At 36.2% G+C, this 15224-nt stretch overlaps 1 protein-coding gene across 1 annotated transcript in view; it reads left to right on the top strand.

Annotated features, from left to right (window-relative positions):
- LOC108363730 (epithelial discoidin domain-containing receptor 1-like) overlaps positions 1–9681 on the top strand; it is a 115853-nt gene extending 106172 nt beyond the window's left edge. The window contains exons 8-11 of the mRNA XM_017617181.1: positions 3271–3447; positions 8756–8982; positions 9106–9250; positions 9533–9681. Of these exons, the coding sequence (XP_017472670.1) occupies positions 3271–3447; positions 8756–8982; positions 9106–9250; positions 9533–9681 (698 nt within the window). The remainder of the gene's footprint in view (positions 1–3270; positions 3448–8755; positions 8983–9105; positions 9251–9532) is intronic.
- Positions 9682–15224: the final 5543 nt, after the last annotated feature.

The following is a 15224-nucleotide window of genomic DNA, read 5'->3' as shown; positions in this document are numbered from 1 at the left end:
TTTTTTTTTTTTGTTTTTAAAACAATAAGATCTGGCAATTAAAAGAAATTTAAATAGGAAAAACACAAAAAATTAAAATTAAAACAGACGAAAATAGTACATAAAATTAAATTAAATAAATACAAATATTTTTAAAGCTTGGAAAAATTTAATAATATAAAAAATATATTTAAAAAATAAGGTCCTAAAAATTAAATGAAAAAATACCTACTTTACCTTTTGAAACATTCAAATCTAAGGCCAAAAATAAAACTAACTTAAAATAAAGATGTTTAATTAAAAAATAGGAGAGAAATAAAATACGCGTTTAAAAATTTAATAAACATACCGGATATCATATATCAGAAAATATTTTTGATAGAGTACAGGAACTTTGTATAGATCCATATGTATATGTATATAAATTCAATTCCATTCACATGGAGGAGGGCTGCCACCTGTTTAACAAATCAAATTCGTCTTGAATTAAGGGAATTTTTTTATTTGAAAATTATATTAAAGAATGGATGACATAGGGCTTAAAAGCAAGCTATCTAAAACACTAATATATGGGTTTCAAATGAGATATTGCTAAGAAACCTTCAGATTGAACATTTAAAATATTACTGAGGTGTCTTACAAGCGTTTCCACCCGATTAAAAATTAAATTTAATTGAATTACTACAATATGGGTATCAATCGAAGGGTTTTTGATAAGGGTTTTCATTCAAAACTACATGTAGGAGAGTTGCCACATGCTTGAATTATCAAATTCTTCTTGATTTAAAGGAGGTTTAAGGTAGTTTTAGTTTGAAAATATATTGAAGATATTTAAAAAATTTAAAGTCGCCTGATTTTCCCATATTTTAAGAAAGTTGAGTTTAATTAAAATAAATTACACTTAGTGTAGCACGTAGAAATTTCATACACTCAGTGAAGCGGGTGAGAGCGATCTAGTCTTAAATATATGAATTGTATGCTTTCAGAATACTTTTTTGTAATTGAAATTTATTGGGTAGGTTGTACACGATTTTGGTCGGATTTGGGAACAAAATTGGTAGCGAAAAAAAATTGTTAGTAGCTACGCTGTTCCCTTATCTTAACTCAAATCCCTTTCGCACACCCACCTACTTCTTTATTACCCGGAATGCCTTTGTGTCCCAGAGTTTCGGCATACTTGATCGCATATCGATTTACCTGTTACCGACCCAAGGTCGTTTATATACTGAAATTTAGTCAATATTTCGAAAAAAAATTTAAATATGTCAACCTTTTCTTTTTCAAAATTTTGTTACAAAAGATAAAGAGTTATCTTATTTCCACTAATATCTTAGCGGATATATCCTTAGAAGCCGCTTGAAAATTACACTTTGACTTCAGTTGGTATTAAATAGTTGGCCGACCATTGCTCGAAGTGCATATAATTTTTTCAGTTTTCAAGGTTTGGGTATCAAATAACGGTCATTAATCTAACCCAGTGATTCCCATAGTGGGCCAGGTGGACCCCCAGGGGTCCACGGAAGACTCGACGGGGGTCCACGGTGATGTGAAAAAATATGGGGGTGCATGGGTTGTAAATAGGTGTCCACGAAGTTTTATCTGGTTTCGATGTAAAGAACCAAAATGTTTGCTAGATAGTCTCTTTATTTAACTTTAATTTTTTTAGTGGTGTATTGTGCTCTTGAGGCACTGCTGCACTTACCCTCAGTTAGTGTTTTTCCTGTAGACTAAAAAGAACCGGATGCTGGTATGACAATGAGTGGGGCGCAACGAAAATTGCTGGCGGAAGAGATTTAAGCACTTGTGGCTTTTCAATGCTACAGGATAGTACGCCACCATTACCTTTGTTGAAGAGATTATATAATGTTGAGTTCCCTGAGACTGAATGCTGGTTTGATTCCATCGCTGAGACCGGACTCACACATTGTCGATTCTTCACTGATGACTTAAAAACTGACTCTGGGTCATGATCTGGGGTCTTTTTCGAGTTTAATGGAGATAAGCTTCTGTAGGGGAATATGCTTCGGTCTTCCAGGCTGATGTAATTGCAATACTCAAAGTGGAGGGGAAGGAGTTTACGTGACTGCAGTGACAACCAAGCTGCACTTAAGGCATTGACCAGCCCTCTATTTAAGTACTTCCAAACTAGTTCGGCAATGCAAGTCTCGACCAAAAATATGACGGTGAACATAACGAAGTTGTCTTACTCTGGGTGCCAGGTCACTCTGGAGTACCTGGTTATGAGACATCTGATCATTTGGCCAGAGTTGGCTCAGACCAGGCATTCCTCGGTCCGCAACCAGTGTTAGCACTCCCACCTTCGGCAATCGAAGCCACCATCAGAAACTGTGTGAATAATTCGCTCAGAAATGACTGAGAGGCATCGAGGGGATGCAGGTGGGCAAAACTCATGTTGCCTTCAATCTCACAACGTTTATCTAATTTTTTGCTCTCACTGATGTTTTAAGTTTTGTGTGTTTAAAAATGTGACAAATATTTTTCGCCTCACTTTAAAACTCGGAGCGATAAAAATAAAAACGATGGCATTAACACAAATAAACTATTTTACATATAATCCACATGCCAAGTCATGAGAGAGGCGGACATTTGATGAGTTTATGATGAAGATAATGTAAATAACGCTAGCGCCCGCAGAGCTCGTAAAACATATAACTCTTCCGAGCGAGACAGTATTTTGATGTATTTACGAGCTTTATTTTTTTAGATCTACAAGGTGGTAATGACATTATTTTTATAAATAGAACACAAGAAAATATTTTGCTTTTATTTTGGTCACTCTGAGTTTAGTTTTTGAATTCACCCACAATGCAAATTTACATTGTTAGATCTAATTTTCACATTTAATTTGTTTACGGGTTTTGGAAATATTTAAAACTGTATCAGCAGGGGGTCCACCGAGACCAGTAAATTTTTTAAAGGGGTCTACGAGAAAAAAAAGTTTGGGAACCTCTGATCTAACCCAATATTTCTTTCGATAAAAATTATGTGGATACAAATATGTCGAGCCCTAACCGCCAAAAAAGTGTCAGCGAAAACAAAAAATATTTTTTTCCGGTAGGCGTTTTCTTTTATTAACACGGCAATTACTGTAGATACAAACGTGAAGGTCAATGAACCAGTTACGTTTGATGTTAGGTATATAATACTGGCGGTGATCCTACCCATCCATAGATATATGTATATCCATATGTACATGTATACAATAATTGCTCGTTTTAAAGTAATAAGATTTAAAATGACACAGCCCATTTCGACCTCTTCTCTTTCCAGCACCCGTTGTTGGTAATTTCACAGACGAAGATTTCACTGGTGGTGGTGGTGGTGGTGGTGCCATTGGTGTGGGCGCAACGCCACAAGATAATGCAGAATATCCATTGCAGCGTGATGAAGTGGAGCGCGTCATTAATGGAAAATTTGGTGAACGCAGTCAGCAGCAAACACCATTGGGTAAGTGATTTTTTTTTTTCGTAATAAAATATTAAACTTACGTCCATTATTACATACATACATATATGCCAGCTCTTGCTCCTATATGCCAGTAGGATTTGATATAACTACATAGCTGTCAGAAATTGCAGCTTCATACAGCTTAACATTGTACTCGGATTATTGTTAAGTGAGAACTCCAAATGAATCTCACTGCCGCATTTAGACGTCTTGATGAGAGTTTCAATTACACAAAAATGCACTCCTACTACTTCTGACACTTTCATGAAATTTTGNTTTTTAGATCTACAAGGTGGTAATGACATTATTTTTATAAATAGAACACAAGAAAATATTTTGCTTTTATTTTGGTCACTCTGAGTTTAGTTTTGGAATTCACCCACAATGCAAATTTACATTGTTAGATCTAATTTTCACATTTAATTTGTTTACGGGTTTTGGAAATATTTAAAACTGTATCAGCAGGGGGTCCACCGAGACCAGTAAATTTTTGAAAGGGGTCTACGAGAAAAAAAAGTTTGGGAACCTCTGATCTAACCCAATATTTCTTTCGATAAAAATTATGTGGATACAAATATGTCGAGCCCTAACCGCCAAAAAAGTGTCAGCGAAAACAAAAAATATTTTTTTCCGGTAGGCGTTTTCTTTTATTAACACGGCAATTACTGTAGATACAAACGTGAAGGTCAATGAACCAGTTACGTTTGATGTTAGGTATATAATACTGGCGGTGATCCTACCCATCCATAGATATATGTATATCCATATGTACATGTATACAATAATTGCTCGTTTTAAAGTAATAAGATTTAAAATGACACAGCCCATTTCGACCTCTTCTCCTTCCAGCACCCGTTGTTGGTAATTTCACAGACGAAGATTTCACTGGTGGTGGTGGTGGTGGTGGTGCCATTGGTGTGGGCGCAACGCCACAAGATAATGCAGAATATCCATTGCAGCGTGATGAAGTGGAGCGCGTCATTAATGGAAAATTTGGTGAACGCAGTCAGCAGCAAACACCATTGGGTAAGTGATTTTTTTTTTTCGTAATAAAATATTAAACTTACGTCCATTATTACATACATACATATATGCCAGCTCTTGCTCCTATATGCCAGTAGGATTTGATATAACTACATAGCTGTCAGAAATTGCAGCTTCATACAGCTTAACATTGTACTCGGATTATTGTTAAGTGAGAACTCCAAATGAATCTCACTGCCGCATTTAGACGTCTTGATGAGAGTTTCAATTACACAAAAATGCACTCCTACTACTTCTGACACTTTCATGAAATTTTGAAATTTTTTTTTTTGGCATGCCAAGCGCGCTCAAGCACCTAACGACTGTCATATTCATTCAAAGCTTCGGCTTTTATTAAAATGATGTTCAATTCACACAGCTTCTCCACCGCTTTCCTTACTCAACCAGTTTCCTTCTCCCCATTTAATAACCGTAATACTCTTTTGTATGAAATCGCAATTTCACTACATATTTGCAAACCGCAACTGTATGCTGGAAAAAGTGCCGTTGCATATTGCGTTGCACAACTACGGACACAACAATGAATCGCAGACATTTTTTATATTTTTGCCCGTTAAGTGTAACTGCGGAGCAAGATTTTCATGTATCCAGCAATGCACACAAAACTCTTTCTTTCTTTGAGTCAAAACGAAATAACGCTAGTGTATGCAACATAATGTTTTTTTTTTTTAAATTTGTGAATAAAAATATTTTAAGGCATATTTGCTTTCAACGATTTTACAGTAATTCTATAAAAAAAAAATGCATTTTCTTCAAAGATCTTGCGGCACAAGTATATGTATGTTAAACTATTTTAAAATAAAAAAACGGTATTCTTATTTTCGACTTTCTTCACTACTGGGGGTGACTACAAAAAAAACTGTGGACCACCCAAATATATTAACATACATACATACATATACATTAGTAATGGATTCTGTTCAATATCGTTCAGAAAAAAGTTCATATTCATGCGCTGGTAGCTTCTATTGCAAATTTTCGGTCATCCGTTAGACGTAGTTATCTGAATAAAGCCCGTCAAGCACTGCCAGCGTGAAGTGTTCGCTCGAAGTTTTTGAAACCAAGTATGCAGTCTTCCGTGGAAGGACGCTCGAAAATGTACGCNTTGTTCAATATCGTTCAGAAAAAAGTTCATATTCATGCGCTGGTAGCTTCTATTGCAAATTTTCGGTCATCCGTTAGACGTAGTTGTCTGAATAAAGCTCGTCAAGCACTGCCAGCGTGAAGTGTTCGCTCGAAGTTATTGAAACCAAGTATGCAGTCTTCCGTGGAAGGACGCTCGAAAATGTACGCCTCTTTGGTTTATTCGAGAGAATTTCTAAAAATCTCTGCCCCTTCAATCCAAGTTTAATCGGCTTTGAGGTGAAGCGCTTGCTGTTGTCAGCACTATTCGCTGTTTTGCGCTTTTGGCTAGCAGTCTTACAGGGCCCTGATGGATGTAGCATCGTGTCGAAGGGCTCTAGAGCAGCATGGCTGTTAAGCGAATTCGCTTAATAGTACTTCTTCTTAATTTGCCTCGCTGCGAAACTGTTATGGAAAATGGATACTTCTTCCATTTTTTGCTAGAAATTATTTTTACGTGGCGGGTCTAAAGCCCAGTGCACAACTCATTTAATTTGTCATAAGCAGTTTATTCTTCCCATTATCTGCATTTAAAGAGTTACATACCTTAAAGGAATTTTTCTATGCCCACCGCCTGAGTGGAGGCTAGAAGATGAATATAGGGATCGTCTTGGCTACATTCTTTGTTGCCGTAATTTCTCCTTCAACCAGCGCCCTGTGCTCTAGATAGTTCAGTAGATTTGCATCTCGAGGCTCCAAAAGCACATTGTACACTAAAGCTGGGATCACACGATTTGTACATTTGGCTAAAAATTTGTCAAATTCGTAGACAAATCATGTGAACGCTAAATTACATTTGTTATTTATCAGGAAAGCCAAATATTTGCCTTCTTGTGGCAAATGAAAAACAACCCTGGTGGCCAAATCGTGTGAACACAATGCTGCTACAAAAGCCAAATAAAAATTAAGCAAATGACCAAATATCTGATTTGCCACTTGATGACAAATGCCAGTGACAAATATACAAATATTGTTGAGCGGTATTGCCATTTCGTGCTTGTGAACCTTTGTATTTTCCAATTTTGGAAAAATTTTAATATTTAATATAATATTCGTATCCNAACCTATGAAAAACGCGTTTTTTACCTTCAGCCCAGATTTTGAGGGTGTATTCAAAATTCTGAGTACCTGTGCGTATATATTATTTTTGTTTATTACACTTCAAATCTCACGAAATCATAAATGCAAAAGTATGGTTGACACCGGATCAGCTGTTTAAGTATTTATGACCAAATGGTTAAATCGTGTGAATGAATGTGGACAGTATTTGTCACTTTACTGCTGTGCGCAAATGTGTGCCAAATCATTTGGATCTTTGGCAGCCAAATCGTCTGATCGCAAAACAAATCATTTGTACATTGCTATCCAAATGCGCAAATGAGGACAAATCTAAATTTGGCATTTTGTGTACAAATGTACAAATCGTGTGATCCCTGCTTAAGAACCATTCCAAAGCCAATTTTCTACAATGCCAAGAGACAAGGTCAAAAGAAGTTTTTTTTGTTCTCGTAGCTACAAAAGAATTGGTCCCTTAGCCACAGCTGCTTATTACTTTTCAAACCATGAATTTGCGAGGAAATTTTAACCCTAGACTGCACTCCACTTACTTCTTCGTCGAATCGAGGACGAGAATTTTCATTTTCAATTTTTATATTACCTCTCATAGTTTTGAGCAAATGTTGAAGTATGTAAACGGTTTTCAAAAAATACGTCGTCGTTTAGACGAAGAAGGACTTCTGTGTTACCTAAGTGAGTGCCAGATTTACAATCATGAGTTTTGTTCCAAATTCCCTTTTTTAAAACATACCTCACATCCATGATGCAGTAATCAAAGTTTTCAAGGAAATTCGTTTTTAATCTTGGCATGTAGTTTTGCCTGTATGTTCTTCAAAGCATTACTATCTGGAACTTTCTGCGCTATGAATGTCTTCACATTAGCTTTCTTCTCGGATTTTTGTACAAAAAACTCGGAACAATCCACCTTCTGCGCCAGTTTTCTGGCCGAAACGTTGAGGTTCCGCTACAAAATAGTGATGAATTTAACTTAATTTTTTTGGTCGCTGATGTCGTTCTCTCTGCAGAAACCTGGCTTTCTGGAAACAACTCTCTCGATACACTTTTTGGACTGACTTTAAGTGTCCGTGGAATTTTTTTGAATTGCACAAACGATTTTCATACTTAGAATTCGCTTGGCATTTTTAAAAACGTCTAGCAAAAATATTTCACATTTGTCTCAAGGCTTATTATAAAATAGGATGTTCAGGTTTAATATTTTGAAAAAAAAAATTAAATAAAAATTTATTGGATCAAATGTAGCCGATAGTTCTTTCACACGCAGTCCTTAATACATACAGTGTCGCGTTAAATTATTGGCACAGGGATTTTTTACAATGTATATAAAATTTTTGAATTTAATTTTTTTTCCTCGAACTTTTTATAAAAATATACTACAACAAAAAATATAAAAATAAAAGCTCTAAACTTCGTGCAATACTCAGGGAAATTCAATAAATTTGCATACAAGTAGGTGAATTTTTTATCAGATTTAAATAAAATCTAAGTACGTGGTTGCTCAATGCGATGATAAGCGACCTACTAAGATGCAAGTACTTCAGTAACAATTGGCAGTGTGGAGTGGACACACTAACCACCTTGGTAGAGCCGAAGCCTGTCTAAAGCATTTGCTGTTCTTGTGTCCGACACCCGCTTGAAATGCTACTCCACATGGAACCATTACTGTTTCTACCGTATTTGAGTGTTAAACCACAGCCTCCACGAAAATCCCCGAAGGCCGGTTCCCTAGAACAGGCCAATTAAGTCTCTGGTCAGACATCGAAGCCCAAACCTCTGCCATTTGAGCCTCCGTTCCACTCGAGGACTAGCAGCCTTGGAATGGGTACCCCGGGGGTACCACTTACTCGGAATCCCCTGCGAGGGATCACTTACTCAGTGGAGACCTATTTTTTTTTTTACAAAAAAATGTACCGCGGTAAAACCAAAGCAAATCCTTCCGAGCTCCGTTGATATGACAATATACACATTTATTAAACCTACAAAATGTAGTGTAGCCTTGCTATTTAGGTACTGTCTTCAATCATCAAATAAACAGCTGAATTTTCCATTACCCTATCATCCTACACAGTGATTTCACCCAAACCAATTGATCATCCGGAACCGGAAAGCAGCTTAATTGGCTACATATTTGCCGTATTAGTGGCCATAATTTTGGTGCTAGTCATTGTCATACTCTTAATTGTCATACGTAATAAGCGCGGACGTGGCGGTAATGTGCTCGATGCATTTCAGCACAATTTCAATCCGGATACACTTGGCGGTGCTGATAAACGACTCAACTGCAATGGCATGAAGGTGAGTGGGTTGTTCATTTTTGTGCTTTAATTCTGATGATGACTACAGCGTTTTAATTCTTTTTTTCCACAATTTCCACATAATGTCTCAATCGTTTTGTCCATCTCTGTTTTTCGTTTGCAGGCCGTCACCGTGGACAATGACACGGAGTCCATTGACAAGAGTAGCCTGTATCATGAGCCATTTAATGTGAACATGTACACAAGTGCAGCGAGCGGCTGCTCCATGAATGACATGCAACGACAACATGTCACACCGGACTACACAGGTATGCAAATTACTTATTATGTACATATGTACGTGTATTTTTTTTTTTTTTGTTTTTTGTACTATGGATTTATATGAAAGTGCCTGTGTATGTAAATTTTCGTTGTTCAAATTATGAAGAACATGTTTTTCTCGCACGCAAATGGGACGGGTTGTGTCAACAAATAATACTTAATAGCAAGTAAATCGCATCGCTTACATACTACGCACTTGTATAAGTACACATACATATGTACGTATAAATTGATTTAGTAGCTCAAAACCTTCTCAATTTGAAAATTAGGTGAATACTTCTGTATATCCTGCTGGTCCGGTAGCAGCCAATTAAACACCTTTTACAGATTTTTCACCGAATGCAACCACGGTTTCATTCGGGCTTTATTTATTCAAACCGGCTTTAAGAAGCATTTTCATCGCTACTCCTGCATTTAAACATTTCATAATTTCAGTCGAATAGGCAGGCACTTAAAATCTATGATTCCTCTTTTGCCGAAAGTTAAGTACGTATCTCGCTCTTATCCTGGATTCTAAATTTATGCGGAAGTTTCAGGTTGATGGGACCACATCCTAAACTACGAGGGAACTGACATATAGCTCCGAGCTAGCCGCCAATCTATCCTATATGGAAGGCCGTGCAAAAGACTATCTTAACCCTTTGACGACCGTTACTGATCCGTTGGGAAATTCAAAGATATGACACCTGATTCGAGTTCAGCGAACCCGTTTTATTAAACAGCTGCTAACCCTGGTACCCTACTCCCGGAAAAACCAATAAAAGGCTATGAAAAACCTTTACGTGATGGAGTTAAATGGACGTGACCAAAAAAACATATAAAAATAATGGTCTGGTAACAGGAAGAATATATATATATTTTTTTGTGGAGCTGTGTTATCTACTAATCAAGACCTATTCGAAAAAATCGGATCCATAGTTTTTCCAGGAAATTTTTATATGAAAAATTGACATTGGTGTCCCTTTGGTCGTCAAAGGTCATCGTCGATGAACTATTCTAACTTTGTACTAACTCAGGGCTGTCAGACAAACTATCATATTTAAGCTTTGTCGGACAAAATATCCTTTTTTTTTTGATAGTTTGTTATGCCGTTAAGCTATGGACTTAAGACAAAAAAAAAATAGGCGCGTCTGAGTAAGGATAGTTTATATGACACAGCTGAGATAGGATATTTTGTTCAGGTAGTCTTTCGCATGACCTTAAAATTAGGAGAGATTGATGGCTATCGACCACTTGCGATGAAGTTACCTTGGTCCACCAGGATGGTGTAGAGGCGTCTGTATAGCAAGTTTTGGGGGTACAGCCCAAAGATCCTGATATGAATGCACACTATGATAGCACGGCATGTAAGAAATTAAATATGGGGTGGAAAACTTCAGCTTTTAGATCTAATTTAGTCAAAGTAAGACAGTTGTTAACAAAATTTCAAACGTTCAGCCTGTGTGTGCATCACGGGAGCGGTTTTCACTTGCCTGGTTGCAGCACCAGAGGATATTCTCGACTTTGCGCTCCGTTCAATTTCGTCAAAGAGGGTATTGGCAGAAAAAAACTTGTATCGTCCAGGAACCTAGAAAAGCTAGGTTCAAAGCTAGAGGATACCTTTTTTACAGAGATAAAATTAACAGGGCAAAATTATCTCCCCTGCTGTTTAACCTCGTGCTTAACGAATTTTTGCTCCGCACATCGAGAGTCCCTGAGGTTGTTGCCTATGCAGATGACTTAGCCATTTTGGTCGTGGGGAAATTCCTCTCCATGGTCCGCGAGATTCAGCGATCTGCAATTAACGATCTGGCGGGGTGAGCAGAGTGAAACGGTCTAGGGGTTAACCCATCCAAAACCGAACTTGTTTGAGAGACGGCTCCAAAATGGATGTCGGATCAAGATCTGAAGTCCTCTTTCGGGAGTTATCTCTGAGAGAGTCTAATAGACTCCCGGATCACTGCATTGTTTTTCAGGCTCAGATAAATGCAATCGACATGGCGGCAAAGTTGGCGAAAATAATCGACCTAGCTCCATCTAAACTTGCCTTCATCGTTGACAGTTAGGCAGCTACCAAAGATATAGGGTCGGAAGGGACTAACTCGATATGTGTTAGGGAATGCCGAAAATCCCTGCAAACTCTAGAGCAACACATAATCACCCTTTACTGGGTCCCGAGGCACAATGGTGTACCAGGAAATAAGGAAGCGGACGAATGTGTTAGAAAGGGATCTCAAATTTGGTTTGGGGAGGCGATCCAGATCGTGAAACCTCCTCTGCGATTTCTGTTTTCGGAAATCGAGAGAGTGACCAAGGCAGTCACCAACAGCAGGTGGGAAAATCTGCACCCCTATATATATATATGGTATCACGCCCGCTCTGGTCACGGCTCGATAAACGAAGAACAAGGAGTTTATTAAGGCTGTCAAAGCCAAACGATAAGCTTTTCACGGGAATACTAACGGACAATGGACCATTGCCCATACGGCCGCCAGGTTCGGAGCGCCACATAACGATTTCTGTAGAAGCTGTAGAGATGAGGAGGATGTAGAATCCGTCCAGCACTTCTTCTGTGAGTGTCAAAAATGGACGATTGGTGTTTCAATGTTTTTACAATGTTTTTCAGCATAAATATTTTTTGCTATTTTTTTATAAAAATATGGTCTATGCTTTAACAAAAAACCATATAAATCACACTTTATACAGAACTTAGAAAAATTCCTCAAATTTGTATCTAAATTTCTTATTTCTTAGTAAAATAAATGCAAGTTTTGACCGGCTAGAAAATCGCATTGACCTTAAACATTTTTTTTTTTTTGTTTACGGTGTTTTTCACTTTTTCCATATAAACATGAATTTCTTGTGGAAGGATACGCGTAAGACCGTTTGCGAAAAACTAAAAAAAATAAACGCCAGTTTTCCTAAATTTTGCTGTTTATATGGAAAAAAAACTCAAAAGCCGTCAGCAAAAAAAAAGGTTATTAACAAGTAATTTTTAGCAAAAAAACCGACTTAAAAAAATATATATATGTCTATATATTTCATGATCCAACGATCGGATCTAAACCAAATTAGTATGGGACCACCTCTGAGGCACTACCTTTCCGTTTAATTATTCAAATCGGTTGACGTGGTGCAAAGTTATGCGGTAACATACATAAAAAAAAAAAAAAAAAAAAAAAAANAAAATATATATATTTGGACGAACTGATAAAAATCAGTGCGTTTTTTTAGCCGCTCAAAACTTGCACTTTTTTTACTAAAATTTTACAAGCGTGTTAAGTGCATACCCAAAAAATTTATAAAAATTTTGGTTAAAAAGCTCGAAATTTAGATAAAAATTTTGTGGAATTTTTCTAGATTCTGTATAAAGTCTGAAAGTGTGGTTTGTATGGTTTTCGTTAAAATAAAAATAAATAAATATCAAACAAATCTTAGCTTGAAAAAACATTGTAAAAATTAGCAAATGATTTTTAGGCAAATAACAGAACCGACTTCAATTCTCATATAAAAATTTAAGATTATCATTAATTTTTTCATTATCCAATTATCGGATTTAAGCAAAATTAGTATGGGACCCTCTGTGAGGTAACACCTTTCCTTTAAAAAAGAATTATTGAAATCGGTTGACGTGTTTCAAGGTTATATGGTAACATACATAAAAAAATAAAATAAATATTCCGACGAATTGATAACCTTCTCGTTTTTGTGAACTCGAAAGCGAAAAGCGAAACACCATTCATCCATTTTTGACCGCCACTGTATGTACAGTTATAAAATTTTGTATCGTTAAATTAACACATTATCGATCAAATCATCGACTAATATCAGATATTGTTATTGTTTAACTTGTCGATTTTATTGTCAAAATAATGGATTTAGTTACTAATATATTTTTCCATGTTGCTACAGTTTAACTTATCGATATATTTTTCGTTATGATTGTACGTGAACAAAGTTATCGATTTAGTTTCCGATACAGTTTTGAATGTTGCTATTTTCTTATCTATCGATATCGATGTAATATTGATTTAGTTATCGATTTTTTGATCACTAAAAAAAGGTAGGGACGTATACAGGCAGGGATAGTTAAATTACTATAAATTGCACGTTATGAGTACCCTTCTATGTAAACATATGTACATATCTATTAGGGTGCAGTACTATTCATAGAAATGCATTCGTAATAAATAAGTAAAACAGAAACATACGAATACACGTCTGGAACATAATGGCACTCTGTATAAAGCTAATCAATTGCCAAAACCACTTTCTAATGCAATGATGTTGAAAATTTTACAACTGGCAAGTAATTTGTCAGCACAGCAAATAGTTTTTTTAACTAAGCAAAAACAAAGAAAATATTATTTCATAACTACCTTTTATTTGTTTTTATTTTTATTTTATTTTTTTGGTTTATGTACATTTATGACAAACTAACATTTTAATTTGCTGCTTGTAAGTTAGTTAATATGTATCTGAGTGGCGGTGTGCGTCTATGTTCATTTACAGCGGCTGCCGATGACAAAGTAAAAAAGTAATTTGAAGGTAACAACAGGCAAAAACCGATAGAGTTACCAATTTGTGTGTGTGTGTGTGTGTGTGTTGTGTTGGCAAAACTACGAACTCTTGTTATTGGAGTTGTTTGTCGTTGTCGTAGTTATTGTTATTGTCATTTCCATTGCATGTAGTTTTTCGGTGAATTTCATTTGTCATCACATGACACCAGTGCCGCTGACAGGACATGTAACGTAAAGGCACAGATGGGTATGTTTGTATGTGTAGTTAGCGCGCATGCAAATGCCGGCCAGCACACAAATAAATGAATGTGGATGCACACACACACACACACACATATGTACACTTACCTTGCAAAATGAAGCGTCGGTCACCTGGGAGCAATTTTGTGTAGCTTGTAATTTAAGGCAACAATCGCCTTTACAGCGCGGCCATTTCGGCATTTTCATATGCATATAGCGTTGGTAGTGGATCATAAAAACGGTAGCAACAACAACAACAAAGAATGACAAAAACATTAGCGCTGTCATTTTTGTCATCAACGGTTAACATCATCGAGCAGAGAGCAATATGCACAACGACGCGTTTGCAGGTGAGCAATGCACAGTAATGATAGGATAAGGTGCAGTGCAACGGACAGGCAGAAGAGCAGGCCAACAAACAAGCAGTCAGTCAGTAAGCAAGAAAAAAAAAACACAAAAGAGAAAAAATCGAAAAAAGCAAACAAAAAGTCAGCAGGTTGTTGACATTTTTATTGTAGTTTTCATTTTACATTTATGCAACGTGCAACATGGAATATGGAACATGCAACATGTACAGTATCGGTTATATCTATAGCACGCCATTTCAAAGTGATATTGTGTGTCACTTATGTTTATTTCTTTATTTTTAAGAATTTTCAATTAAAATTTAGTTCATTCTCGGACAAACCCCATATAAACCCAAGTTTAAAAATTTGTAGAAAACTTCAAAAAGTGCAACAAATTTTCACCTAAGTTTCAAACTTTTTTCTCGGAAGTGTTAGAATTTTTTCGAGTACACAGTTTTTTAGCCCCTTCAATTTTAGTCTGATAATGTGCAAGTTTCAAGTGGCTAAAAGTTACCGCTGATTTTTTAGAATTTTTTTTCGCCAAGGATGTTGCGGTTTTCTTCCATATACAAATAAATTGAGTTTATTCATTATATGGAAGCCTATGCGACAAAAAAAATTCTAAAAAATTAACGGTAGTTCGTAGCCACTTGAAACTTGCACATTATCAGACTAAAATTGATTGGGCTATAAAACTGTGTATTCAGAAAAATTCAAACACTTCCGAGAAAAATGTTTGAAATTTAGGTGAAAATTTGTTGCACTTTTTTGTAGTTTTCTACAAATTTTTAAACTTGGGTTTATATGGGGTTTGTCCGAGAATGAACTAAATTTTAATTGAAAATTCTTAAAAATAAAGAAATAAACATAAGTGA

This window comes from Rhagoletis zephyria, unplaced genomic scaffold (genome assembly GCF_001687245.7).
Source record: "Rhagoletis zephyria isolate East Lansing unplaced genomic scaffold, Rhagoletis_zephyria_1.1 Rzeph_scaffold_01353, whole genome shotgun sequence".
Taxonomy (NCBI): domain Eukaryota; kingdom Metazoa; phylum Arthropoda; class Insecta; order Diptera; family Tephritidae; genus Rhagoletis; species Rhagoletis zephyria.
Note: the sequence above shows the minus strand (reverse complement) of the source record. Positions and strands in the feature narration are given on the sequence as shown.